The 26,148-nt window shown below is 45.7% G+C and overlaps 1 protein-coding gene across 1 annotated transcript in view; it reads right to left on the bottom strand.

Moving 5' to 3' along the window:
• Positions 1-19,711, bottom strand: part of Vwa3a (von Willebrand factor A domain containing 3A) — a 74,307-nt gene extending 54,596 nt beyond the window's left edge. Inside the window, exons 1-7 of the mRNA XM_015998861.3 lie at positions 19,336-19,711; positions 19,127-19,250; positions 12,455-12,578; positions 5,061-5,173; positions 4,835-4,912; positions 1,683-1,737; positions 263-361 (exon numbers count right to left, since the gene is read on the bottom strand). Coding sequence (XP_015854347.1) covers positions 263-361; positions 1,683-1,737; positions 4,835-4,912; positions 5,061-5,173; positions 12,455-12,578; positions 19,127-19,146 — 489 coding nt within the window. The 5' untranslated portion in view covers positions 19,147-19,250; positions 19,336-19,711. The remainder of the gene's footprint in view (positions 1-262; positions 362-1,682; positions 1,738-4,834; positions 4,913-5,060; positions 5,174-12,454; positions 12,579-19,126; positions 19,251-19,335) is intronic.
• Between the last annotated feature and the right edge of the window lie 6,437 nt (positions 19,712-26,148).

Below are 26,148 nucleotides of genomic sequence, written 5' to 3'. Positions count from 1 at the left end.
TTTGCAGGGGGTGGGGTGTCTAGCTGGGAGGTTCTGCTGTGGGGAGAATACTAGAAGTTCACACTGTAAGTGAAAATGAGTCTGTGGTGAGGTTTTACAGAGTTCCACACATTTCTTCCCCTGGAGGTGCTAATTAAGTGAGAACTGTTCTTCGTGAATGGCCCTGCTTTGCATTTGCTATAAACAAGTGAGTTTGTACCCCAGGCCGGGAAGTGGGGAGAAGTGGGGGGCTGGGGAGGTACACCTCAAGCCGGGGACTTACTGCCAGGTCATTTTGGAATTCTTCTTGCTGAGGGCCACTGCTGACCTGGGACGCATCAATGAGGAGTCCCACTCTTGTTCCCTTGATGAGGCCAAATGCCTAAAACCAAAGAGGAAATGTGTAAATAGCCCAGCCCTGCACTCTTGAGGCAGGAGAGTGGTCGTCCCTCAAAGGGCAACAGAAAGAGGCAAGGTGTATCCAAGGGAACCAGAGCCCAGTGGTACCTGACAGTCTCCTTTTTCAAGAGAGGCCAGAAAGCAAGCCCCAAAGTAAGATATGAAGATTTTGAAATCTGGACAACTAAGGAGAAAACTTCTGAAATTATGGAGCCAAAACGAAGACTCTTCCAGACCAGCGGGGAGCTGCACACTGCTGGCTGGCGACCCTGCTCTAGCCCCCGTGTAGATGCAGATAGAGTCTGTCCTGTCTGGGAGCAGCACTCTGCCTTCCCATGTGTGGCCCTCTGTCTCCTCAGACCGCGAGGTCTGGAAGCGCTAACCCCGCCCTCCTTGTTTGCCCTGCCCTCCTGCCTCTGTTTCCCCAGACAGGAGCACTAGACTCAGGCCGAGCCAGCTTTGAAGATGGGACTGCTCTAAAGAAGTCCAGTGAGTCAATCCGAGGACTTGGAGTGTTCGTAGGGACCATGATGTGAGGTCCCTTTGACTGGAGTGGTCTGGATGGTGATGTAAACTTAATGTCACCAGTGACCATCTTCCCATGAAAAACCAAGCCAAAGGAAATTTTTATTTTTATTTTTTTAGATTTCTGAGGCAGAATCTGACTGTGCAGCCCAGGGTAGCCTCGGACTCTCAATGTTCTTAAACACACAAACAAAACAAGTTGATCTGGGCAGTGGTGGTGTACAACTTGAATCCCAGAGCTCGGGAGGCAGAGACAGGTGGATGTCTGAGGCCAGCCTGGTTTACAAAGTGAGTTCCAGAACAGCCAGAGTTACCCAGAGAAACCCTGTCCCGAGAAACAAAACAAACAAAAAATTAAAGTCAAAATCACATGTGTATGTGTGTGTGAGAAAGAGAGACAGAGAGAGAGCGGGAGGGCAAGAGAGAGCAAACACCTGTGGAGGTCAGAGGACAACCTTCAGGAATTGCTTTTCTTTCCACCATGTAGGACCCGGAGATGTCACTTTGTTTCCAGGTGTGGCTGAAAGCGCCTTTACTGTGAGCATCTCATCGGCCTGAATCCTCACTCTCCTTGCCTTAGACTCCCCAGGGTTGGGACCACAGGTGAGGCCCGCCATGCCCAGCCGGGCCTCAGGAGAATGTAAGCAACAAGAAGAGCTGTGTCTGCAGCTTCCATGTTTGTGGGTTAGGAAGTCTCTGTTTTAGTGGAAGCCAGGGCTCTAACCCAGCCCCAAGGGCTGGGCTGAGGATGGTGGGAAGAGCCACAGGGGTGCCATTACCTTCCTGCTGTTCTCTGTGAGCCAGCGCATCCTCTGCTGATAGAGTTCGATAGTGCTGTGGAGACACCAGAGAGATCATCACCAAGCGCTGTCACTTACACACAGGGGAAGGTGGCTAGGATTTTACAAGCTTTGGTTATCTAAATTTTTACTTAAAAACTTTCTGTTTTACTTTATTTTATTTTTTATTTGAGACAGAGTTTCACTGTATAGCCCTGGCTGGCCCAGAACTTATGTAGATAAGGCTGGCCTCAAACTCACAGAATTCTGCCTGCCTCTACCTTCCTATTGAGGTGTGTGTGTGTGTGTGTGTGTGTGTGTGTGTGTGTGTGTGTGTGTGTGTGTGTGTGTGTTCTGGCGCAAGTGTGTTAGGAGGAGGAGTCGGCTTCCCACCCCCACCCTCCGGAGTCCAGGACTTCAGCTCTCGCTCCCCAGGCCTGTGCAGCAGCCTTTATTCACTCACGGAGCCTTCCACCGTTCCAGCCTAAGACTCTCGGTCTTTTTACCTCAGCCTACCCACTCTGGAATCAGAGGCATGAGCTACCTGGTTAGCTGAATTTATTGTTTTTAAGGAGAATGCAAGGCAAATGTAGCAAAGAGAGCTAAAGGTATGTGTTTGCCAGAGCACTAGACTGGGGGCACATGGGAAGGGTGGGGGCGGGGGGCGCAGCTCTCCTATGAAGCAAGATAGGGTGCTGATGACTTTCCTTTGCCGTTTACGGGTTGCGTGACCTTTGGAAGGCAGAGTATCCTTGCTGAACCCCAGAGTTCCATCATCTTCTATGTAAAGATAATCACAGACTCTGTCCAAGTCAATTTGCCAACTGCCCGATTAGTTAAACGGCCTTGACTATTCCTTAAGGATGTTGGGTTCATATCTTTGTCAGAATGCAGACTGGCACATTACCCATGCTTCAGTGGACCGCTGTACACTCATGTACATATAGGCAGAACTAACAGAACTCAGCAGTGCTATGGGATGTTCTGTATGTCCTGTGGGAGCCCGTTCTCGGGTTCCTCATGGCTTTACTCAGCAGGTCCACATAGAGGGTGATTAGGACCATGGGCCTGAGTGCAGGTGTCTGAGATGGTCTGCACTTGGCTGTGCTGGGGGATGGTCTGTATGGCAAATGTGTTGCTCTGATTGGCCAATAAAGAAAACCTGATTAGCCAGTGGCTAGGCAGGAAGTATAGGCGGGACTAACAGAGAGGAGAAATAAAAGAGCAGGAAGGCAGAAGGAGTCACTGCCTGCCACCGCCAGGACAAGCAACATGTAAAGTACTGGTAAGCCACGAGCCACGTGGCAAGTATAGATTTGTGGAAATGGATTAATTTAAGATATAAGAACAGTTAGCAAGAAGCCTGCCACGGCCATACAGTTTGAAAGCAATATAAGTCTCTGTGTTTACTTGGTTGGGTCTGAGCCGCTGTGGGACTGGCGGGTGACAAAGATTTGTCCTGACTGTGGGCAAGGCAGGAAAACTCTAGCAACTCAGCAACGTATCAAAAGAAAGAGGAGGAGGAGCTGATGAAGACCATGACATGAAGTTGGGAGGGGGTGTTTGGGGAAGGGTCTGGGAGGAAATGAAGGGTAGATGTGACCATATTTAATTGCATACATGTATTAAACTATCAAAGAACAAATAAAAAACAAAATGTTGGATTTATAATTCAAAACAACAGAGCCAAATATTAATTATAGAACTCTACAAAGATGCAGTAATCCAGAATGTAATCCAGCGACTTGGGAGGCTGAGGCAGGAGGATCTCAAGTTAAAGGCCGGTCTGAGCTACATAGACCCTTTACAAATGAATAAATGAATGAACTAATAGAACATCATGTAATTATTTAATCTTTAAAACTTTCTGACCCCAAAATTTTTCTATAAATTTATCTATTTGTTTGTTTGTTTGTTTTTCGAAACAGGGTCTCTCTGTGTAGTTTTGGTGTCTGTCCTGGAACTCACTCTGTAGACCAGGCTGGCCTCGAACTCACAGAGATCTGCCTGGCTCTGCCTCCTGAGTGCTGGGATTAAAGGCGTGTGCCACCACCATCCGGCTAACTTTCTATAAATGTATAGTTAGAGCATGATAAATCCACTAATTGGTTGCTGTATGAATGATCATTGAACGACTGACTTTTGGTAATTAGAGAATAATACAATGTTTGGGGCAGTTACAAAGATGAAGAAAGATCTTGTAGGCAGCCCTTAGCAGAGTTTCGGGCACATTAATAAATGTTAGCGATTAATTACCATCATAACCTTTTGGGAAAGCTTAGGCAACAGTAATTATGGATCAGAGATTACTACAGCTATAGCTGAGAGGCATTTTTTTTCTTTTTTTGTTTTTTTTCGAGACAGGGTTTCTCTGTATAGCCCTGGCCATCCTGGAACTCACTCTGAAGACCAGGCTGGCCTCAAACACACAGAGATCTGCCTTCCTCTGCCTCCTGAGTGCTGGGATTAAAGGCCACTGCCCAGTGTGGGATGGAATCTTAAGACTATCCTGTATACTGATGATTATGGGAAGATGGGGGGGAGGGGCGCGCGCGCGCATGTGCGCGCGCGCGCGTGCGTGCACACATGCACTCTGAGTATGTGTGCATGCTACTTGTGCTATCAAGATTGGTTTGGGTCAGGCTGGAGAAATGGCTCATCAGTTAAGAGCACTTGGTAATCTTGATGAGGATCCAGGTTCAATTCCCAGCACCCCCATGGCAGCTGTTCCAGGGGATGCCACACCCTCTTCTGAACTCTGTGAATACCAGGCACATCTGTATGCACTAACATACATGCAGACAAGACACCCACACACATAAAATAAAAATAATTGGTTTGGGAGTTGGGCACATGCCTGTTTGACACACGTCTGCAAAGGTGAGAACTGTACCAGTCCGGCAGAGCTCTCTGCCATTAACCAGCAGATGAAGCGGGGACATCTGAGGCACTCATCCAAGGGCACCAGGCCTTTCAAAGGCCAAGAGGCGCCAATCTAGTTCAACATTTTCATTTGAGAAAAGGGCAAATTAGAGGTAGATGAGACAAGTTTAAGGTCCACTGAAATTGCTGATTGGTCCCAACCATGTGCAGGCTATGAGATGAGATAAGGCCTCAAGCTTAGGGGTGCTGGAGGACATTGGGAAACTTACTCAGAAAGCCTTGATTCAAAGCGGCGGACGGTCTGGGCGGAGAAATGCACTTTGGGCATGGCATTGCCACACTCCTCCCTGAAAAAAAGCAAAGCTTTATGTGGTGTTTCTCAGGCTCAGGACTGGGTGTGCAAAGCTTTATTTGGGGGTTCTCAGGCTTGGGGCTGGGTGTGCCGCTGCGGCCTTGGGGAGCTCGGGAGGAAGGGCAGAAAGATTTCAGACTTACAGCTCAACCGTGCCCTGGCTTATCAGGTCAGCCAAGGTGAGTTTCTCAAACTTTAAACTGTGAGTTGAAAGCCAGTCTTCAGAGTCTTCCAGAGTCTCACTTGCCTGCAGCTTCTACAAGGTACAAGCCAGAGTCAGGCAGGAAACAGCAGGAAGCAGGGACAGACAAGGGTGCTTTGGGTTCCCTTCATACAGATTCCCAAGGTCTGTGAACTCTGAAAGACCCTATCTCAAGGTATTCTAAAAGTTCTCCCTGCTAACTGGGAACAGTGGTACATAGCAGTAGCCACAGCACTTGGGAGACTGACCTGAAGTTCAAAGCCAGCCTGAGCTACAGAGCAAGACCCTGCCTCCAAGCACCACCACCAACAACACAGCAGCAATAAAACCAATCTCCTTGCTGAGGGAGCATGTGAACATGAGAATGGTTACTCTGGAAACACCACCCTTATACCAGGCCCCAGATGTGGCTCTCATATTCAAGGGCAGCTCACTATGGGAGTGATCAGACAAACACAATGACCAAACAACCTGATAGTAGAATCACAACGTCTGCAAAAATTGGCCCCCGAATGGCTAGGATTAGGTCCTAAGACTGTTAGCTTCCCATGTTTGTGTGCCCCTACTTCTAACCCAGGACCATCCAGAGAAAGTAAAGTGTGCTTGCTGAACCAATCATGTAAGATGCCTTCCTCTGCTGATTCCTCCTCTAGCCTCCCACATGCTGAGAGCTTGTAGGCAGAGGTCCTGGAGGAAGCCCTTTCTTCCATATGAAGTTCTCTATGTCCCATCCTGCTGTCGAGCTGACAGCAAACACAAGTCATGGGGTCTGCCTCCCTCATAGTGAGAGAGGTCTGGATACCTTTCTGTTTTGTTCTCAGTGGGATGATCTTGATCATATCCACAATTAAACGTTTTCTTTTAGAAGTTGCCTTGGCCATGGTGCTTGGTCACGGTGATAGAAAGATAACTAAGACAGTAGTAAGTCAGAGGTGATGAAAGTCCAGACTGCACGGGTACCAGCTGCACAAGTGTGCACGCACGACGGGGCCAGCAAGAGCTTCCCGTGTCACAACTGCCGTCGATGTGCTCCAGAAGGGCCTTGAACACCCATGGAGTTGGACATAATCCACTTCACCACATCTCAGGTAAAAGGCTGAGAAGCTACTGTTCACTAAGGATCTGGAATCCAGCTCAGTCTCACTGTGAGACACACAGTGACACACACACACACACACACACACACACACACTTCACAGACACACACACACACACACAGACACAGGTTCATACAGACACATATATGTTGTGGAATATTTTTACACTGTGTGAAAATGTATTGCTGTGATTGGTGTAATAAAAAGCTGAATGGTCAACAGCTTGGCAGGAGGTATAAGTGGGATTTCCAGAGACAGAGAGAACTCTGGGAAGAAGGTAGAGTCATAGCCAGATGCGGAAGAAGCAACATAGACAGTATGGAGAAGGCAGTTACATATGTCACAGTTATATATGGCACAGTTACATATGTCAATTACATATGACACCCAATGTCTGGGCACATATTTTCACATAGGTCCTGAGAAAGCTGAAAACAAACAAACAAACAAACAATGGATCTGGCTTCCTAGTTTCCCAGTGTTCATAGTGTACAGAGGCACATCTCTGCTGTATATCGAGTACTTGAATAGCTTGTGCACTAAGAAGAAACAGCATGCTAAGTCAAAACACTTGCCACAGCCCACTAACTTCCCAGAACTGGGCTGGACTGCTGGCTTAAGGCTGGCTCTCAAGGACTGAGGAGGGGCAGAGCCAGCCAGCCATGTGCTAAGCAGAGCCACAGGGTGGGTTTAAAGCTTGGCTCACATGATCAGAGAAGGTACAAGTAAATTGGTCCAGACTGAAAAAAAAAAAAAAAAACTACAACAACAACATCTAAACACATACAGTAAAAAATATAGACAGTCATAAAAATAATTTTAAAATAATAAAGTCTTTAAAGAAAGAGTAAAGTAATATAAAAAGAAGCCACATAAGGATGGGAAATCCACAGGGAGTCTGGATCCTGTATGGTGCTTTGATGACTTTGAATTTTTTAAATTTAATGCTGATGAGCAAATGACAGCTGCTGACATTGGATTGTGGAAGAAACTGCTGAATTAAACCTGTATACTTTAGGGATGTCTTACTTTTAAAATGGAAATCAGGATATGTGTTATGTTGGGGGAGAGGATATGCCCTTGTTTCCATAGGAAACAAAAAGCTATCGATCTATTCAAAATGAATAAAGATCAGATTTGATCAGGGAAAAATCTCCTGAGGATCTTGGCTCATGAACAGACATGAGGGGAAAAGCCAAGAAAGACTACAAGACAGGTGATGTATAAGCTGATCCCTTGACATAGGAACAGCTCTGAGACTGGAAGAGACATGATAAACCTTGTTGGCTACAGATTATTACATGCCATCCTTTCATATGGCATGGATAGAGATTTATGTTATAGTTTGCCTATAAAGTCCAAATTGACTTATAAAGTTGGTAGATGTCCTTTGCTCATTCAAACATAGAACAAACCATCTTTAGCTGACTTGTGCACAACACACATTCTATACTTGTGCTAATGCAGATATGTATGTTACCTTTAAAAGTTTGTTTTTAGAAAAAGGAAGGGCTAGACACCAATGAAAACAAGTAACTCAGATGGGCAAGCCTCTCAGAGAATGCCTCTGTTGTAGTTTCTTCAAAATTCTGCATCCAGAACAACTTCAAAGCTGCTAGCTTAGAGGGTCTGGTTTCACTAACTGTTCCATCCAGGACTACAGACAAGCCCTGCCTATTACACAGAGACTGGACAACAAATGATACAGCTAACTCTCCCAGGACTTGACCATTATCTCAATTTTTATCAGGGTCCCCTAAAGATATGATCACCTCCAGACAATGGGAAGCAGTCTAGAGAACACAACGCCCACATTGCCAAGTGGTGGACTGGGTGGTTTCTGGTCATTCAGTAGGTTATGGATGTTTGTCATCATTTAGGGGGGTTGGTTACAAGCTGTTATTGGTCATGATCAGGGGAAAAAAAACTGAACAAAGGAGATCGGATTCAGGGATCTCTTTCTGAAAGAAAAAATGGAGGATACAGAATGATGGGGTAAAAGGGTGGATTGTTGAGTCTGCTTTTGAAGAACCACTAGTCTCAGATATTTTACATTGGTATGGATTTTTATATAGTGATACAAATTTAAGGTTATTTTTGTTATACTATATAGATGTTTCTACTCTTGTTTAAGGTATTGTACCTGTGCAACTCATTTTAAAATGCAATGTATAATTAAGAAATACAGGTTAGTAGTTAGTCATCTATAATAATAAAACTTGTAGTTATGTTAGGTATGTTCTCAAGGTTAAACAGAGATATGCTTTAGATAGATAGGTGATCTTCAAACACTTCAGAGACCTACTGAATATGGCATTTAAGATGTTTTAATAACCTAAGGCTTTTCATGACAGTGTGACATGTCTGCTCCTGGCAGCACCAATTTACTTCAAAAAAGGATGATAGGCATCAAAGAACCTCCATACGGAGTTTGCTTTTATTGTGGCAAAGTTAGCCACTGTGCAAGAAACTGCCCTTGCCTCCACTGCTGACAGTATGCTGTCCAAATTGGATGAGCAGGACACAGAAGACGGTGACTGTCAAACTTTGCTAACACAAGGTAGGACAGTCCTTCAAAAAGTGTCAGATATTCTAGGCCTGTAGGCCAAAGATGAATGCTGCAATGTTATACAGGACTGTTGGACAACTGTCCAGGCAGCCAGATATCTCTGTCATTTCTATAGTTTTAGAAGTTGCTTGCTCTGCACTTCCTGTTTACTCAGGTAATATTATATCCTTCTTGGGTCTCTGATGGAGCTGAAGATGAGATAGTTATATTACAGTTTTCCTTGTTACCAAATGCAGAAAAAAAACTCACAAAAGATGTATAAAGTATATAAAGTCGAGAGACATAAAAACTTAAATTGTTTATCTAAGAAATGTTCTGAGGTCTAAAAAGATAGTTTTAGAATGGTAATATCAATTATGATAGAAAATGGTTTAGGTATAAAACTTTTAATTCATCAAGATAAGATATTTTCTCCAAATATGCCAAATACAAATGGACTAGACATTGTGAATATAATTCTTACCTGGTAATTGTTCTTATTGTATATAGTTTTACCATGTTAGAGTTAAAACCTTTTCTTTTTACTTAGACAAAAGGGGGGAAATATTGTGGGATATTTGTACACTGTGTGAAAATGTGTTGCTATGATTGGTGTAATAAAAAGCTGAATGGCCAATAGCTAGGCAGGAGGTATAGGTGGGACTTCCAGAGACAGAGAGAACTCTGGGAAGTAGAAGGCAGAGTTACCAGCCAGACATGGAGGAAGATATAGGCAGTATAGAGAGATGAGGTAATGAGCCACAGGACAGAATGTAGATGAAAATAAATAAGTTATTTTAAGTTATATGAGCTAATGGGACAAGCCTAAGCTAAGGCCAAACTTTCATAATTAATAATAAGTCTCGTTGTTATTTGGGAGTTAGTGTTATAGAGAAAGACTCATTACACATATACACACATACACATGTGCACACAACACACACACACACACACAGAGAGAGAGAGAGAGAGAGAGAGAGAGAGAGAGAGAGAGAGAGAGAGAGAGAGAGAGAGAGAGAGAGAACGAACCTGATGACTATGGAAATGGCCTGAGTTCAGCCCAAAGATCCCTTCTGGGTACATACTCGACACCCTTGGTGGTCTGTCTTTGGATTTCATGTATCGGGCTTTCACTGTAGTGGGCTGAGAGCGGTATACTGCAGCAGAATGAGCCACTCTGCAGAGGATACGGGAGGAAAAGGCTGGAGGAGCGTAGCACACAGGCGTCTCCGGGTCTCGGGTTCCTTGCGGGCAGCGCCCCCTCTCCTTAGCTGTGCCAGGGGCAGCGTGAGGCTAGGACACAGAACGCGACCCGGAGCTCCTCTGCACTCAGATTCTGTCCTAAGCTGAGGGTTGGCATAAACTAAAGACAGCGAAAATAAAAGGCTGCTAATGTGTTCCAGCTCGACAGTGTGGCTCACCTTGCACTCTTTCCCAAGACCTGTTCTGTCTAGTTTCAAAAGGAAATTAGCAAGTGCTCAGGATGTGTGAAAACACACCCCTAAGGACTGCAAACACTAACACAGTGCCCAGGCTCTGCCGGGCACTTTCCGTATAGTAAAGTTACGTCATCCAAGGAGACCATCACTCTTCTGACAAGGAAGCTGAAACACAGAGAACTTCAGTCATTTGCCCAAGGTCACACAGCTAATGATGTGGTGGAGCTGGGATTCTTCGGAAGGCTCTATCAAGCCAAGCTTGTAACCAAAACACTTCACGGCTTCTCTGAAGGAGCATAAACCACAGCTGTCTGTATGAGAGACTTTCTCATGGTGTGATTCAACCCTAAGAATACCCTTCCTGCTTTTGAGAGACAAAGTGCCAGAGATCAGGTCCCAGCCATAGGCTTCAGGAAACCAGGCTCTGTATCATGTGACCACTAGGTGGCACTGTTCTCTTCCGGACACCTTGTGCGTGACCCTTTTTCCATCTTGTGCTTGAAATAGTGTCTCGCTTTAGGCTGTGGCTTTTGCCCTGCAGATATTTGAAAGTCCATTCCTACATACATTGCTTATGACTGAGGACCTTGCTGCTCTTCTGTTAAAGTGGGCACTTTTCATTAAAAAAAATTCTTTCCATACTATATTTATTTATCATTTATTTAATAAATCTATATATTGATTGTTCTAGACAGGGTCTCTATGCGTAGCCCTGGCTGTCCTGGAACTCACTCTGTAGACCAGGCTGGCCTTGAACTCACAGAGATCCACCTGCCTCTGTCTCCTGAGTGCTGGGATTAAAGGCATGTGCCACCATGCCCAGCTCATACAATATATTTTGATCATGTTTTTCCCATGTCCAAACTCCTCCCAGATCTCCCCTCAACTTTATGCGCTCTCTCTCTCTCTCCTCTCTCAGGAAAACTCCTACAAAAATTAAAATCAAAACAAGCAAACAAGAAGCCATAAAGACAAAAAAATGCCCCCCCAAAACAAAAAATTCAACAAAAATTATAATAAAGTTCCTTTTGTGTTGATGAACAAAACCTAGGCAGGGGGCCCACCCTGGCATGTGGTTGATACACCCAGTGACATCCACTGGAGAAACTGATTTTCCCTTTGCCCGTGGGTATCAACTGCAAATAGCTTCTTGGTTGGGGTGGGGCCTCGTGACTGTGAGTGGACACTTTACATGGAGAACACTACAAGCTCGTTGTTGGGCAATCAGGACTCTCACTGCTGAGAGGAGAAACAAGAGACCTGTTTGTTACTGATAAGCTAAGTTAGGCACGTCCCATGCCTGGAAAGTGAGTTGGTCTGACATGAAATCAGATGAAACAAAGACCCACGTCATTGGCAACTGACATCACTGAATGTTTTCTTCTTAGAACCACCCACAGTTCCTCATTTCCCCTTTGCTTTTCCTCTTTAGAAAGGGTCTTATGTGTCCCAGGCTGGCCTCAAACTCACTATGTAGCAGAGAGCTGAGGCTGGCCTTGAACTCCAGATCCTCTTGCTTCTCCCTCCAGACTGCTGGGCTTACAGGTCTGTGCCACCATGCTTGGCTTCCTTGTTTCTGTTTATTTATATTTCTTGTCCCATAAATGCCCATGCTTGAGAAAAGTCGAAGTTGACTGTTTTTCTGGTTCTTTAATTGCTGGTATTAACTGTAAGGATGACATTCTCTGACTGGTATCATGTTTGTAGTCTAGTATGGATTTACTAGCCGGTGGCCGCTGCCTGCCTCCCTTGAGTTCACAACTTGTGAAGACAATTGCTTCCACGGTAGAGAGAACTGAGTTGTGCATGATTGGAAGGTGGTTCACTTGTCCAGAGTGAGCCTGACCCACAGTGTGGGGCTCTTTCTTTCTCCCCTTAAGTCAAGCCTTCTGCCCTGGCTCCCGTTCCCACAGCACTTCCTGAAGTGGACTCCAGGACTTAGGTCTTATGGACTCCTACAAGAAAATCTCAGCAAGGGGGCTTTCGAATCAAATGCTTTAGACTTTCAGGCTTCGATACTGAAGCCAGGATCCTCACATGCTCCTAAATATCTAATGATGTTCCTGAAGGCTGAAGAGCTAGCTCTATGACCGAAACAGAAACTCTCCTTTTATAAACCTAGTGGCTAGAGAGGAACACTTAGTCACGGTTTCAGTGCTGGGTCCTATTGAAGAAAGAGCTGAGTACACTCCACATCCCCTGGCTATGATCTGTAAGCGTCACTGGTGAACAGAAGCACTACGGTTGTTACCAGTAGGTCCTGGGTCTGGTTAATGTTTGTAACCAGCAACCCATCGTGTGGATTTCGGGCAAGCGCATCCATAGCCTTCTGGTCCAGTTGCTTCTGTGGATCTCTGTCAGTGTTTCTGTCCATGCTACAAAACAAAGTGATCTGATCAGTGCTCAGCCCCAGGTCACCTCTCCACCATGAGTGTCTCCCCCCACCCCACCCCACCCCCTGGCTCCTAAAAGGATCCAGAAACATTTTCAGTTCCATGTGGAAACTGAAAGGATTATCACAGAGTTTAGATAAAAATGTGGTTTATTGTTTGTTTGTTTATTCATTTGTTGGTTGGTTGGTTTGTTATTTTTACAGTCTAGGTAGATCTCAAAGGCCCCAGTCTATGTAAGATGTCGCAATAACCATTTTTCTGGTCTCTCTTCAAGGTTCATCCCCCCCCCCCCTCAGTTCTCATGAGCAGACATTTTCATCTGGAAAACCAGAGAATCCTATTTATCAGGGATTTTCCAGAAATGTATTACCCTGACCGTGGAAGACAGGACTCTTTGAATTGTCATCATGAGACTACCTAGACCTTCCTCTCCTGACCAATGCAAGAACGTAAAGCAACCTTTAGACAGCATCTTCCGGGTTTGCTCAGCTCTTGAGTGTACTGAACGCTCCTCAGGCATGGCTGGCTGTAAGGCTCTATGTGGGGTGTGTGTGTGTGTTTTCTTCTGAGACAGGGTCTCTCTGTGTAGCCTTGGCTAGTCTAGAAGTCAGTACAGAAAAGAAGAAAGATCAAGAGAAAAGGAGGAGGAAGAATTTGGGGCCAGCCACCCAGCTACACACAAGCCACAGAGTAAGAAATAATGGAAGGTATACAGAAACAGAGGAAGGTAACAGCCCAGAGGCAAAAGGTAGACTGGATAATTTAAAGTTAAGAAAAGCTGGCAAGAAACAAGCGGAGTTAAGGCCAGGCATTTATAATTAAGAATAAACCTCTGTGTGTGATTTATTTGGGAGCTGAGTGGCGGGCCCCCCAAAAGAGTAAAAAAAAAAAAAAAAACCTGACAGCCCCTTCCCATTATTTTCACAGGTTTTCAATAGCATATATTAACTACATATAATAGTGATTTGATTTTGACATTTTCACACATGTATATAATTTTTTTTTTTGAGACAGGGTCTCACTGTATAGCCCTGGTAGTCTTGGAACTCACTATATAGACTAGGCTGGCTTTGAACTCACAAAGACCCACCTGAGTGCTGGGACTGAAGATGTGAGCCACCGCACCCAGTTATATGAAGTACTTTGGTATTTATCTTCCCCTTCTGCTTGAAACTGTCAAGCAGAGTTTCCCCTCCCCCACCAATCCCCTTCTTTCTAACCAGTCCCATTGTCTTGTCTTGTCTTTATTTATTTATTTATTTACACTTGTTTGTTTGTTTGTTTGTTTGTTTGTGACAGGGTTTTTCTGTGCAACATCCCTGGCTGTTCTGGAACTCACTTTGCAGACCAGGCTCTGAGATCCAGCACCCTCTGCCTCCCAGGTGCAATGACAGTGTGCACCATCATGCTTGGCTTTGTCTTTTTCTTCTTCTTTGTCTTCTTTTTTTTTCTTTTACAATTCTGATGACCCAGTGCGCTCAGTCAGAGTTGCTTACAGGAAAATGGGCAATGAGTTGCTTACAGGGGCAGGGGCACCTTATGGCGGCTACACTATTGGACATCTGTCTTGTTTCTCCCACTGACCATTAATTGAATTTGTAGCCTCAGGGAAGGATGGGGCCTCGTGTCCTTCCCTCCTCTGTGACGGAGTGTTGAGGGCCCAAGCTTGCGGAGTCTTTACTAATAACTACAGTTGCGGAGTTCAAGAGCTGTAATTTCCACATCACACCTGAGAGAAAATCTTCCACAACCCTCCCCACTTGCCTCCAATGTTCTTCTTTCCTCCTGTCTGTGGTGTTCTTTGAGCTGTGGAGGTCCTCTGACCTCTGGGTCACAGATAGCTGCAGGATACGGTGACTGGCCTGGCTGCACCCCCTCAGTTTGCCTACCTAACTGATTCACTTTATTATGTGGAGAGCTGTTTGTTTGTTTGTTTGTTTGTTTGTTTGTTTGAAACAGGGTTTCTCTGTGTAGCCCTGGCTGTCCTGGAACTCAATCTGTAGATCAGGTTGTCTTTGAACTCACAGAGATCTGCCTGCCTTTGCTTCTTGATTGCTGAGATTAAAGGCGTGCGCCACCACAACCTAGTTGGTGGAGGGCTCTTTAAAGAATATGAATTCACTGTTAGCTCCCATCCTCGCTGTCCAAAGGCTTTCCTCTATTTCTAGGATGGAGCTTAACACCCTTAAGATGCCTCTCCACACCCCACGTGGTTGGGCTGCTGGCCACTGACCTCTCTACAGCTCTGATCCATGACTGCTCTCCTGCCATGGCCATGGGAGGTCCTAGAATGCTGTACAGTTCCTTTAACCACAGGATCTTTTCACCTATTGCCTGCACTCTGGAACATTCTTCTGTTCCTACACATGACTTGCCTTTGATGTTTCAGCCAAGCCACATGGCCTCTAAGAAACCCCCCAGCCTTCTTTTCTAGCTCAGACTCCCTTCTCTGTGGATTTTCATATACCTCTGTCCCTTCATTTGAGGACAGTCACTTTAGCTTGGAGTCACAGTCACTAGTATGACTTTTAAAAACTGGCAGTTTAGCTGGGTGGCGGTGGCACTTGGGAGGTGGAGGCAGGCAGATCTTTGTGAGTTTGAGGTCAGCCTTGTTTACAGAGCGAGATCCAGGACAGCCAGGACTACACAGAGAAACCCTGTCTCGAAAAACCAAACAAACCAACAGTCTGGCACCTGTTCCCTTCATATTTTAAGTGGCATAAGAGTGGAAGCTGAGAGACAAGAATTGTGTTTGCTGTTTTGGAGATAGGAGTCATGTGACAAGTCATAGAGCCTTGAAAGTGCAATTTTTCCTGCCTCGGCCTTCTGAGGGCTGGGGTTACAGGTGTGTGGCACCATCTCCAGGGAAAACAGACATTTTGAGGAGAGAAGGGACAGGGGAGTCTTGCTTTTTTGATTTCTATTTATCTGAAGCACTCGTAGTTTTCCACTTTTAGATTCTGTGAGATACACCACTCATTGAAACTGTGGAGCAGAGTTTCCCTCCCCGACCAATCCCTTTCTTTCCAACCAGTCCCAGTGTAAGCACGCGGGCTCATTAACATTTCTGTCCCTTGCAGCCCGCCCTCCCTCCCGCCCTCCCAAACTGTGAGACCCGCTGTGAGAGGCTGGACAGGGCTGCCGCTTCACCGTGAACTCGGCGCTCCCTAGTTTATGACAGTGGGCAGTCGTTAGTTCCTTTCGAGTCTTTAAATTTTACTTGGAGGTTGCTTGTTTACGGGGAAGGACCCTGAAAGCCCCAAAGTGGCTTCTCCTCAGCGACATTTCCTTGGAGACCATTCCTATGGCATGGGCTTTGAAATTGTCTCAGAACACTGGAACCCCAACACCTGCAACCCCCAGTGTTGTGGTCCCTTCTCCTTGGGGAGTGTTAACAGTTTCCAGTGAATTACTAGCCTAAACCGCTGGATTCTGGGTGACTTGTGTGGGCAAATGGAGGGGAGCTGACCACATAAAGCTCACGACGCAGTGTGTTAGGAAGAGCCGTAAACTTTTGGTTTTTCAGTTGAGAACAGGGTGGGAATTGTACTCACCACCCTGCCTACTAACTCCACTGTCAAAAGCAGAGAGAGAGAGAGAGAGAGAGAGAGAGAGAGAGAGAGAGAGAGAGAGAGAGAGAGAGAGAGAGAGAGAGGAGACATTGTGAAAATGCACGGCCAAATGCCAAGTAGGAGAGCAACGCAGAGTACTACTGTCCTAGTGTGCCCCTTTGTGCTGTGAAAAACCACGGACCGGGAGGAACTGGAGGGGAAACTGTATTCAGATTGTCTTGTATGAGAAAGGAATCCGCGTGTAATAAAAGGGAAATATTTTTTTTTCATTTTTCCATACAAATGAATAAACAAAACTCTGACCAAACCAACTTAGGGAAGGAGGAGGGTTCGTTTTAGCTTTGTTTGTTTATAGGTTACAGTCCGTCATCCAGGGATGCCAAGGCAGGAAGCCAGAGGCAGGACCTGAAGCAGGGACCACGAAGGAACGAACACTCCTAACCGGCTTGCTCTCCATGGCTTCTTGTTCAGCTGCTTCCTTATCCAATCCAGGACTACCTGCCCGGAGGTGGCACCACCCACAGTGGGCTGGGCTCCCTCACATCAACCATTAAGGAAGAAAGTGTCCCACAGGCTCATCTGATTGGACACTTTCTCAGTGGGGTCTCCTTTCCCCAGGTAAACGGAGTTTGCGACAGGCTGGCAAAAGCCAATCAGCACAGCTGCTGGGTGGGACTGGAAGCCGTTATCTACCCCTTGTACTTTCCTGCCTTTTAGGGGCCAGAGAGTGCTGGCCCTGGGAGTGACGGGTGAAGGAGACACTGCCTTCCCTTCAGGCCTGGGTACAAAGGCAAGCTGCCCCGAACCCGAGCTGCACACCTCTGCACGGCGGCACCGTTCTCTGTAGCGTGTTTCACTGTCACCTCCTCCGTGTTTACTGTCTGCTCCTTTTCTCTCCCTGAAGACACTTGAGGGCAGGGACTTTGAAACGCTCAACACTGGACTGTTGTGTACAAAACAACGCCCAGAGTGCAGCTGCTCCACAAGACTCACTGAATTAATTAATGAACAGGGTAGCACATTAATAAGGAGTCGGGGGCGGGGGGGGGGTGCGGCGGCGAGGGGATTTCTTCCCCTTAATCCAGAGTCTGCTACCCTCTGGGCTCCTCGGCTCCCTTGGTGTCAATGCATGTAATGTGCTGTCCCTTGGCCCTAAATCTTATCCAAGGAGATACCCACCACATACAGGAGAATGCCAGGGTGTCCCCAAGGACAAACTGACCACTGAAGTGTACTTTTTATGAGAAAATATCTTCAAACCATGAGGAAAAAGCTTTTTAAAAAATGCTATCCTCGTTGGGTTTATGGGCACATGCCTTTAATCCCAGCAATTGGGGGGCAGAGGCAGGCAAGTATCTGTGAATTAGAGGCTAGCCTGGTTTATATAGTGAGTTCCAAGACAGCCAGAGCTACATAGTGAGACCCTGTCTTGGGAAAAAAAAATGCTATCCAACTCATGAGGATCTAGGACTGCTCTTGACAGCCTGATGAAAGTCCTGTTCTTTTCTCTGTGGGTGACCTGGATCTTTCCAGTCTGCATCGACCCCTTCCCCTTCCAGTGTGGGCTATTGTCTGAGGGTCCCCATCAGTCTCAGCATTCATTTTTCAATCACTGTGATTGTCCTCTATCAATGCAGGTATGGCATTCAGCAGGAGTGCATTGGGGATGACTGCCCTAGGTGACTGGTGGACCAGAGAATGTTTGAACCGATCCCTTGGGCAGATGAGCATTTTGGTCAAAGCACATTGCTACTGTAAAAAGAAAGCCTTCAGCTAACTTCACAGTTGCTTAACAGCTGAATCCAGGATGCTCCCAAATATCTATTCATGAACGGCCATCTGGAGGGCTTACATTTTTACACTTATCTATGTACTTATTTAGTGTGTGTGTGTACAGTGTGTGTGTGTGCCTGCACAAACATGCCACAATGTATCTATGGTCAAAGGACAACTTTGAGTTCTTTCCTTCCACCATGCGGGTCCCAGGAATCAAACTGAGGTTGTCAGGTTGGTGGCGAGCGTCTTTATTTGCTGAGCCATGGCATTGGCTGAGCTTGTTTTGCTGTTGTTGTAGATTTAAATGTTTACTTTTATTTTACATGTATGATTTAATTTTTTTTCAAGACAGCGTTATTCTGTATAATAGCTCTGGCTGTTCTGGAACTCACTTTGTAGACCAGACTGGCCTCGAACTCAGAGATCCACCTGCCTTTGCCTCCTGAGTGCTGGGATTACAGGTGTGTGCCACTATCACCTGGCTCATATGATTTAATTTTAAAAAAGATTTGATTGGTTTGAGCATTTTGCCTGCCATGTATGTGGGTGCCTGGTCCTGAAGGAGGTCAGAAGAGGGCAATGGATCCCTTGGAACTAGGGTTAGAGAGTTGTGAGCTGCCTTGTGGGTGCTGGGAACAGAACCTGGTCCTTTGGAAGAGCAGCCAGTGCTCTTACCTGCTGAGCCATCTCTCCAGCACCCAGGATTTTTTTTTTTTTTTAACTGTAGTTACTCCTAGTGTTCCTGTGCAATCCACAATAGCAGGGTGAGCTATGTGCATGTTCCCCTTGCTCTGCACGGAACCCTGCCAAGTGCCCTGGTGCTGCAACCCAAGGCTTACCTTTCCTTCGGCAACCATTCCTTGCTTCTTCACCTCCCCCCCCCCCCCACACACACACGCACACCCTGCTCCCTGGCAACCCCTGCTCACACACTTTATTATTTCATATCGCCCTTAAACCATGCTTGCTTCTGTAAACATCCTTTACTCCCTCTGCCAAGAAACCCCAGGATCCTATTTGGTACCGCAGTGGAAACTCGGGAAGTCCTGCTTTCTCTGCACTGTCCTATAGCGAGCGGCCTTGGTATCTGCCAGAGCTCCAGCACCTGGCACACCAATCTTTCCCGTTTGGCCAATGCATAACCACTCTCTCTTCCCTCTTGCCAACCCTTGTGACACTCACCTCCATCTGCATTTCTTCATTTATAGCTTCATCTTTGGGAGAAGGCACAGCAGGACGCCTCTTCTCCTGGCTCCTACTTCTCCTGGCTCCACGCTCCTCCAAACAACTCTACAGTGCCACTTGCCTGTGAGATAAGTGTTAGCTGGTCTCCAAGGTAACAGGCTGCACCACAGCAGCTTGGGGCCAGGAAAGGCAAAGAGCTTGCTCACCCCAGGGAAGAAGGGGCTCCTCTGTTGCCTTAAGCCTCTCCGCAGGTTAACCTGCATTTCTTCCCCTATAAAGGCAGGACGTGACCTGCTTTTCTACTTTTGGAACCTCAGGGTCAGCCCAGTCTATGGTTTAGGCCAGTAGAGCCCTGCTGCCTTCTTGTGGCAGGAATGGAGGAAAGACACATGGAGTCCCTAGGGCTTTCCTCGTCAGTTCCCCAGGGAACTGGGAACTAGCCCCGAGAGATTGGGCAGCCTCCGCCCACACCAGGCCCAGCCCCACCCGCAGTCAGGTCAGTGACTCCTGGGCAAGGTTCTCTTGAGTTATTCACTCCAGCAGTTCCTAAACCCAGGGACTCAGGAATCACCTGGGTTGTCCGGTCTCATTTAGGAGAGTGGCCCAGAACTGTGCTACAGTGTGGCAACAGGACCCTTTAACAAGGGCCTCAAGTGATTGTGATGTAACCAGCGCTTAGCACATGGTTTCAGACTCCTCTGAATCCTACAGAGATGAGGGGATCCACCCAGTGACCATCAGCTAGTCAGTGGCTAAGTTCTTTTGATCCCAAGTCAGTCTCTAGTCACTTTTCATTTCTGGAACCCTTCCCTTCAGAAGCTGGATCTTCTGCTACTTGGGGACTTGTCTTTCAGGTGTTCACTCCAGGCCAGGTCAGCAACAAGCAAACTTCCCAAACAGAAACTGTTGACTGTCAGGTTCTCCGCCTTGCAAAGGGCGTGTAGCACTCTGTAGACACCAACAAGGCAGCTGAGGGGCAGGTCAGAAACTGGGGAATCACAGGGCCGGGAGCACCCAGCGGGCTATGGTGTGAAGAGGTCAGACGGCCCCTGTACCCATCTTGGGGAGAATCCTAGTGGGAGGCCAAGGCGGTGTATACAGTGAGACAGGCACTTGATGCACAGCCGTTAATAACATCGGTCATTCTTGCCTTGGCCTCCCACCTGCTGGGACCGCAGGCTGTCACCACAGCCAGCAGGAAGTTCTCCTTAGAGTGTGGCTCTCAAAAGCTCTCAAAGCTCAACAGGGGTGTCTGTTTTCTTACTTTCTTTTTTTTTTCTGAGATAGTGTTTTTCTCTGTGTAGCCCTCACTGGCCTCAAACTCAGAGATCCACCTGCCTCTGCCTCCCGAGTTCTGGGATTAAAGCCACATACCACTGCCTGAGTAGGTGTATCTGTTTTCTTACCATTAGTTCTTGGGAGCTGGTCAGGGTCCATTCACCCATCTCTGGTCTTTCTCTTAAGGTAACATTATCCCCACGCGATGGCAGGATATATTTTTGAGAGATTAACTTGTATTTCCTTTACTTCAGACAGAAGAACTGATGCTTTTTGTGGGGTTAAGCAGAAGCATGAAGTCAGTTGCTTTTAAAATTTTTATTTGTGTATTTTTTATGCATGAGTGTTCCATTTGCACATACATCTACATGCCAGAAGAGGGCATCAGATCCCATTATAGACGGTTGTGAGCCACCATGTGGGTGCTGGCAATTGAACTCAGGACCTCTGGAAGAGCAGCCAGTGTTCTTAACTGCTGACTGAGCCATCCCTCCAGCCATCAGTTGCTTTTTTAAAAGCCAGAGCCGACCAAGAGTGACATGCCAAAGCAGGGGAGGTAAAGAATGTTTTTAACGTCAAGAGGAAGGTGGGAGTAAGTATATCAAGATCCTTTTAGGGGACAGAAACTAACTCAAACTGGCTAAGGGAGGTGGTGGTGATGAGACTTATTTGTGTAAGTAACACACACAGTTCAGACAGTTTTGGCTTTGGCTACTATGATGGTAACAAAACTATCTTTGTGGCTCAGCTCCCCTTCTTTTGTGATGGCTCAATTCTCACCCCTTCTTTTGTGATGGCTCAATTCTCTGGCAGGATCCTCAGGTGTGGCTGGACGATCTGGACACAGTGGCACCAATTTCTCCCTCAGCAACTTATCAATAGTGGAAGAGCTTTCTTCCCAGGAGCTCCAGCTAAGTCCTAAGCTTGGCTCCTTGGTCACATGCCATCATGCTTCCTGAGCCAATCATGACTGACTGTACTGTTGAAGTGACTGTGGTCCAGCTCTGCAGCCAGGAGCGATCAGCCATGAAGTCACATGGTCTGATGAAAGACAGTTTTCCAAAAATTTTGGTTTTTCCTTGAGTGTGGTTGCCACATGCACACATGGATGCACAGAGGCCAGACAAGGGTGTCGTGTCTTCCTTTATCATTCTCCACTTTCTTCCTTTAAGGTAAGGCCTGTTCTTGAACCCAAACCTCATGTTTTTGGCCAGGCTGGCAGCCAACAAGGCCTAGCAGTCCTCCTGTCCGGCCCTCACAGCGCTAGGGTTTATAGGCATGCACGGCAGCACACTTGGCTTGTTTTGGGGGGACTGAGAACTGGGCTTGGGTCCTCACGGTTGCACACTGTGCTCTTAACTAGAGCCAACTCTTCCCTCTTTGTTCTTTGCCTTTTAACTGTGAGTGAGAGGCTCAAATGTCTCTCAGGGAAGCCAACAGGCAGATGAAATTCTCCAGGAGACAGACACCAGGAAACAGAATATGAAAATTGGAAGGGGGCGAGGCCTGCTCCACGCTTCGTAGCAACACCTTGGTGAGATGGTAAGACCTAAGAGATGAGTCCTCGGTGTACCAGGGACAGAGGCTTGGCACAAGAAAGCCACTGGCATGGGACAACTGAGGTTTCATCAGTGATGTGTGGACAGATGACAAACAGTTCAGAGATCCAATCATGTATGCATGATTTGTTTAACTGAGAAACTAATACACTTCCTACCTCTAGGGAAGAAGTGTGGTTAATTTTTAAGTGCCTTTGAAGGAGAATGGGGAACAACCTGTTTGGAGATATTTTCCTGGGGGTTCAAATCCTGAAAAAGCCCTAGAAACCAATGGGTAGTCTTATTTAGTTTCACCAATTAGGGGTGTCAGCACTGTACAATACCACTGAATAATGACTGCAAAGAGGAGCCTTGACAAGAAAGAACTACTGAGATACTAAAGACAATTTGAGCATTTCTTCCATTTTCGTGTTGGAACAAAGTAGACAATATTCACCAGGTGCTCTTAGTAGGGAGGGAACTGCTTTTAAACAGGGGCCAGCTTTTGTGGGTCTCTGCATTCTGCATCTAGAAACAAACCATAGATTTAGCTTCCAGGGCTAGAGCCCAGGAATCATGCAACTGGGACAAGCTATTTTTATTTCCTTTGGACTAGCCAAACTGGCAATGTGAGACAGCAGGAGTCCCAAATCCAAAGTCAGGGACCGTGGATCTGAAACCCAGATTTATACCAATTACCACTTAGAGAGCCTGGACAACTTCCACTGTTCTGACCCCCCACTTTCCAGCCTAAGAACCCCTCCTCTTATTGCACAGGAAGGGGGTAAAGAGGACATGGAAAAGCACAGACTACATGGTTAATGTTAACTTTCTTTCCCTAAACATACCAGGTGCCATTATTCAACCCCAGCACTCTGCAAAATATGAACTGCTTAACAGACCAGAGACTGTAAAGTTATACTGATATTTGGTAAATTGTTTTGTAATTGGAATTTATAGCAGCATTCTTTAAAGAGCAAAAAAATTAATCAAAGAGCCTCTAACCACCCCCCACAACAACAACAACAAAAACTTCACCAAATCAGTCAATGGAGAAATCACCTATATACGGAAATGACGTATGCACACAGTTATTATTTATAAGATGGAATGTCACCTAGAAAAGTCATGGCATATGTGTGCGTTTGTGTGAAATATTACCTCTTATCTGGGAGTAACGTCTTTAATCCCCGTATTTTGGAGGCTCAGTTGGAGGACAGCCAGAGAGCTACACAGAGAAACCCTGTCTCAAAAAACCAAAACAACAACCCCCCCCCCAAAAAAAACCCCAAACCAACAACAAAAAAAACCCCACAAACAAAAACAAATCACCTGTTGTCAAGCTAGACACCTGTAAAATGCCTGTTGGAATACCCAATACATCACGAGGCTCTACTTTTACAACAGGGAATGTACCTGTGAAAAGAAAATCCCTTGATCCTAGTTGAGGAGTTACTGGCAACTGATGGCTGTGGGGGATGGGCAGCAGTTTTCATCAGGGGTGTGGCTGCTGGTGGGTTGCCCCTGTGACCCAGGCAGCAGTGACTGGACTTGATGGGCTAGAAGAAAAAATTGTGGGAGGGGCACACAGTAGGGCTCTGGGAGAGTGGGAGGAATTAGGAGTGGGTAGGATCAATATATACTGTGTCTATGTAAGAAACGATCTGAGAATAACTATTTAAAAATAAACATTTTAAAAGAAAAAAAAATACCCAATAAGCTATTGACAATGGTTCTCAGGAAGGTAGGTTAAGAGTGGACACTTATCATGTTCAATACTCCTGGCCTTTAAAGAAAAGTATTATTTATGTAAATGTGTGTGCCTGTGAGTGTGCATGTGTAGCATGCACAGTGCCCATGAGAGCCAGGAGAGGGCATCGGATTTGGAGCTGAAGTTATAGGTGATTATGAGCTGCCTGATGTGGGTGCTGTGGACCACAAGGTCCCCTGCAAAAGCAGTCAGTGCTCTTAACCACTGAGCCATCTCTCCAGCCCTTTGAGCTGTTTTGTTACACACACACACACACACACACACACACACACACACACACACACACACACACAGTTGTTAAAAGGAAAATCCTTTTATGTCAGCTTAGACTTGTGAAAATTGCCCTTATAACGGCACTTGGAACAGAGGCTGCTGATGGCCCAGCAGTGGTGTTAGCACGGCCAGCCTAAGGTGGCCTTCCACCAGTGAGTCCATCTTGCTAGTCACTAACCACGTTGGTGAGTCAAGTATGTAGGAGGTGAGCAGATCAAACCTTTAGATGTGCAGAGTAACTTTTACCCCAGGACAAGTATGGATGACCCCAAAGATCTTTGGTTGTTCAACTGCATTTCAACAACAATAACAAACAACAAACAAACAACAACAAAAAAAAACCCAAGGCAATATAAGAGGAGAGAGTTGCTTTAATGGGCCGACAAATCAGTCTTATACAACTAATACTAAATATTTAAGCAATGTGAAGAAGAGCCACAGAAAGGGGCACATTATGTATTTTAGGAGAAAACTGGCCAATGTCTCGGAGTACTAATAACTGCACTGTTATTTTTCTGTTGCTCTGATAAAACATAATGACTAAAGCAACTTGTAGAGGAAGGGTTTGTTTGGCTTACGGTTTCCGAGGGGTAAGAGTCACTCCTGGCGGGCAAGCGGGGCAGTAAGCAGCAGGCATGGCAGCTGCAGGAGCTGAAAGCTCACCTCAACTGCGGCTTTGAAATCTCCAAGCCCACCTCCCAGCGACAAACTTCCTCCATGAGGCCACACCTCTTCTTTAACTTCCCAAACAGCTACCAACTGGGGACTAAGCATTCCAACAACATCCGAGGCTATGGGGACATTCTCATTCAAATCACAACTACTGTTGACTAAAGGTGAGCTAAGAGTGAAATGGAAGAGAGGGATTCCCTCACATACAATGCTAACAACAAGACCAACCAAGAGGCAAGGTCTTTGTGTGAAAGACTGCTTTGCTTGTGTTGAGACAGGCTGGCCTCAAACTTCCCATGTAGTTAAGGAGGACCTTGAACTTGTGGTCCTCCTGGCTCTACTTCCTGAGCACTAGAATTATAGGCAAGTACCACAATACCTGATTTATTCAGTGCTGGGGATTGACTCATGGTCTGGGAGAGCTACATCCCTAGAAATAAACATTTAAAATCAAAGCTTATTAAAAGTAATAGAAGCCTTTTTAGTTTCTTTAGTAGACAATTTATTTTGATAAACTTGCTCAATAACAAAAATACAAGTGAAGAAAATTATGTTCACTTTATACAGTCGTATTAACAATTTGTTTTGAAACTATTAATTGAAAAATGTTATAACCAATTAGAAAACAATTCTTAATAAAGTTGGGATAATATACAGACCTTGACCACAAACTAAAACCTCTCAAGGCAATATAACTAAAATCTCCGTGTAGGTAATTCTACACAGACCATCTTTTTCCTTCATATAATTTTATCCTTCAAAAATTTTCTGAAAGACAGCTTACTGTTTTGACTTGTGAGTGAAAATTTAATTTTAAAAGAAGATCAAAGTGGGTTGATATAGCAGTTACTATAACCAGAGTAACTGGTGACTAGTAGTCTTTTAATAAAGACAAAATTAAATGCAACATGTTCTTCTAACGAAGCCCATGATGCAAACTCATAGCTAAGAATAGATCCAAAGTTAGTTTTCCACACTTTGTTCAGGACCTCTCCTCTAAATCAATAGATTGCCTGTCACCAGGACTATATGCTACTTCACTGAAGAGATTAAACAGTGAACTCACAGAACACCACACAGAGAAATCAAAGCTTTAGGTAAAAGGGTAAAAACCAATGTGTTTTGGTCATCTAGAACATTGCAAAGGGAAAAAAAAAAAAGGCATCCTTCAAAAACAAAACAGATGGAACAGAACACAGGTTTGTGAGAGATGGGAGAGTCAGAAACATCACACCCACACACCAACAACACAGAACATGGGTTACCTTTGGAAAGCATTGTACTGAAATATTGGCTTTTAATGAATTGAAGATTTTTATCATTACAGATGTTTAGGCTTGTTCAATAGGAGCTTCCCCAAAACTCAAACTAATTCAGTCTTGTGCAAATAAAACCTAAAAATAGTTTTCAGCAGATTTTACAGTGATATTCTTAGGCATGAGAAGAACGTACACTCTAAGAACAATGTAACAGACAAAAATTTGACA

This window comes from Peromyscus maniculatus, chromosome 1, assembly GCF_049852395.1.
Source record: "Peromyscus maniculatus bairdii isolate BWxNUB_F1_BW_parent chromosome 1, HU_Pman_BW_mat_3.1, whole genome shotgun sequence".
NCBI classification, from domain to species: Eukaryota; Metazoa; Chordata; class Mammalia; order Rodentia; family Cricetidae; genus Peromyscus; species Peromyscus maniculatus.
Note: the sequence above shows the minus strand (reverse complement) of the source record. Positions and strands in the feature narration are given on the sequence as shown.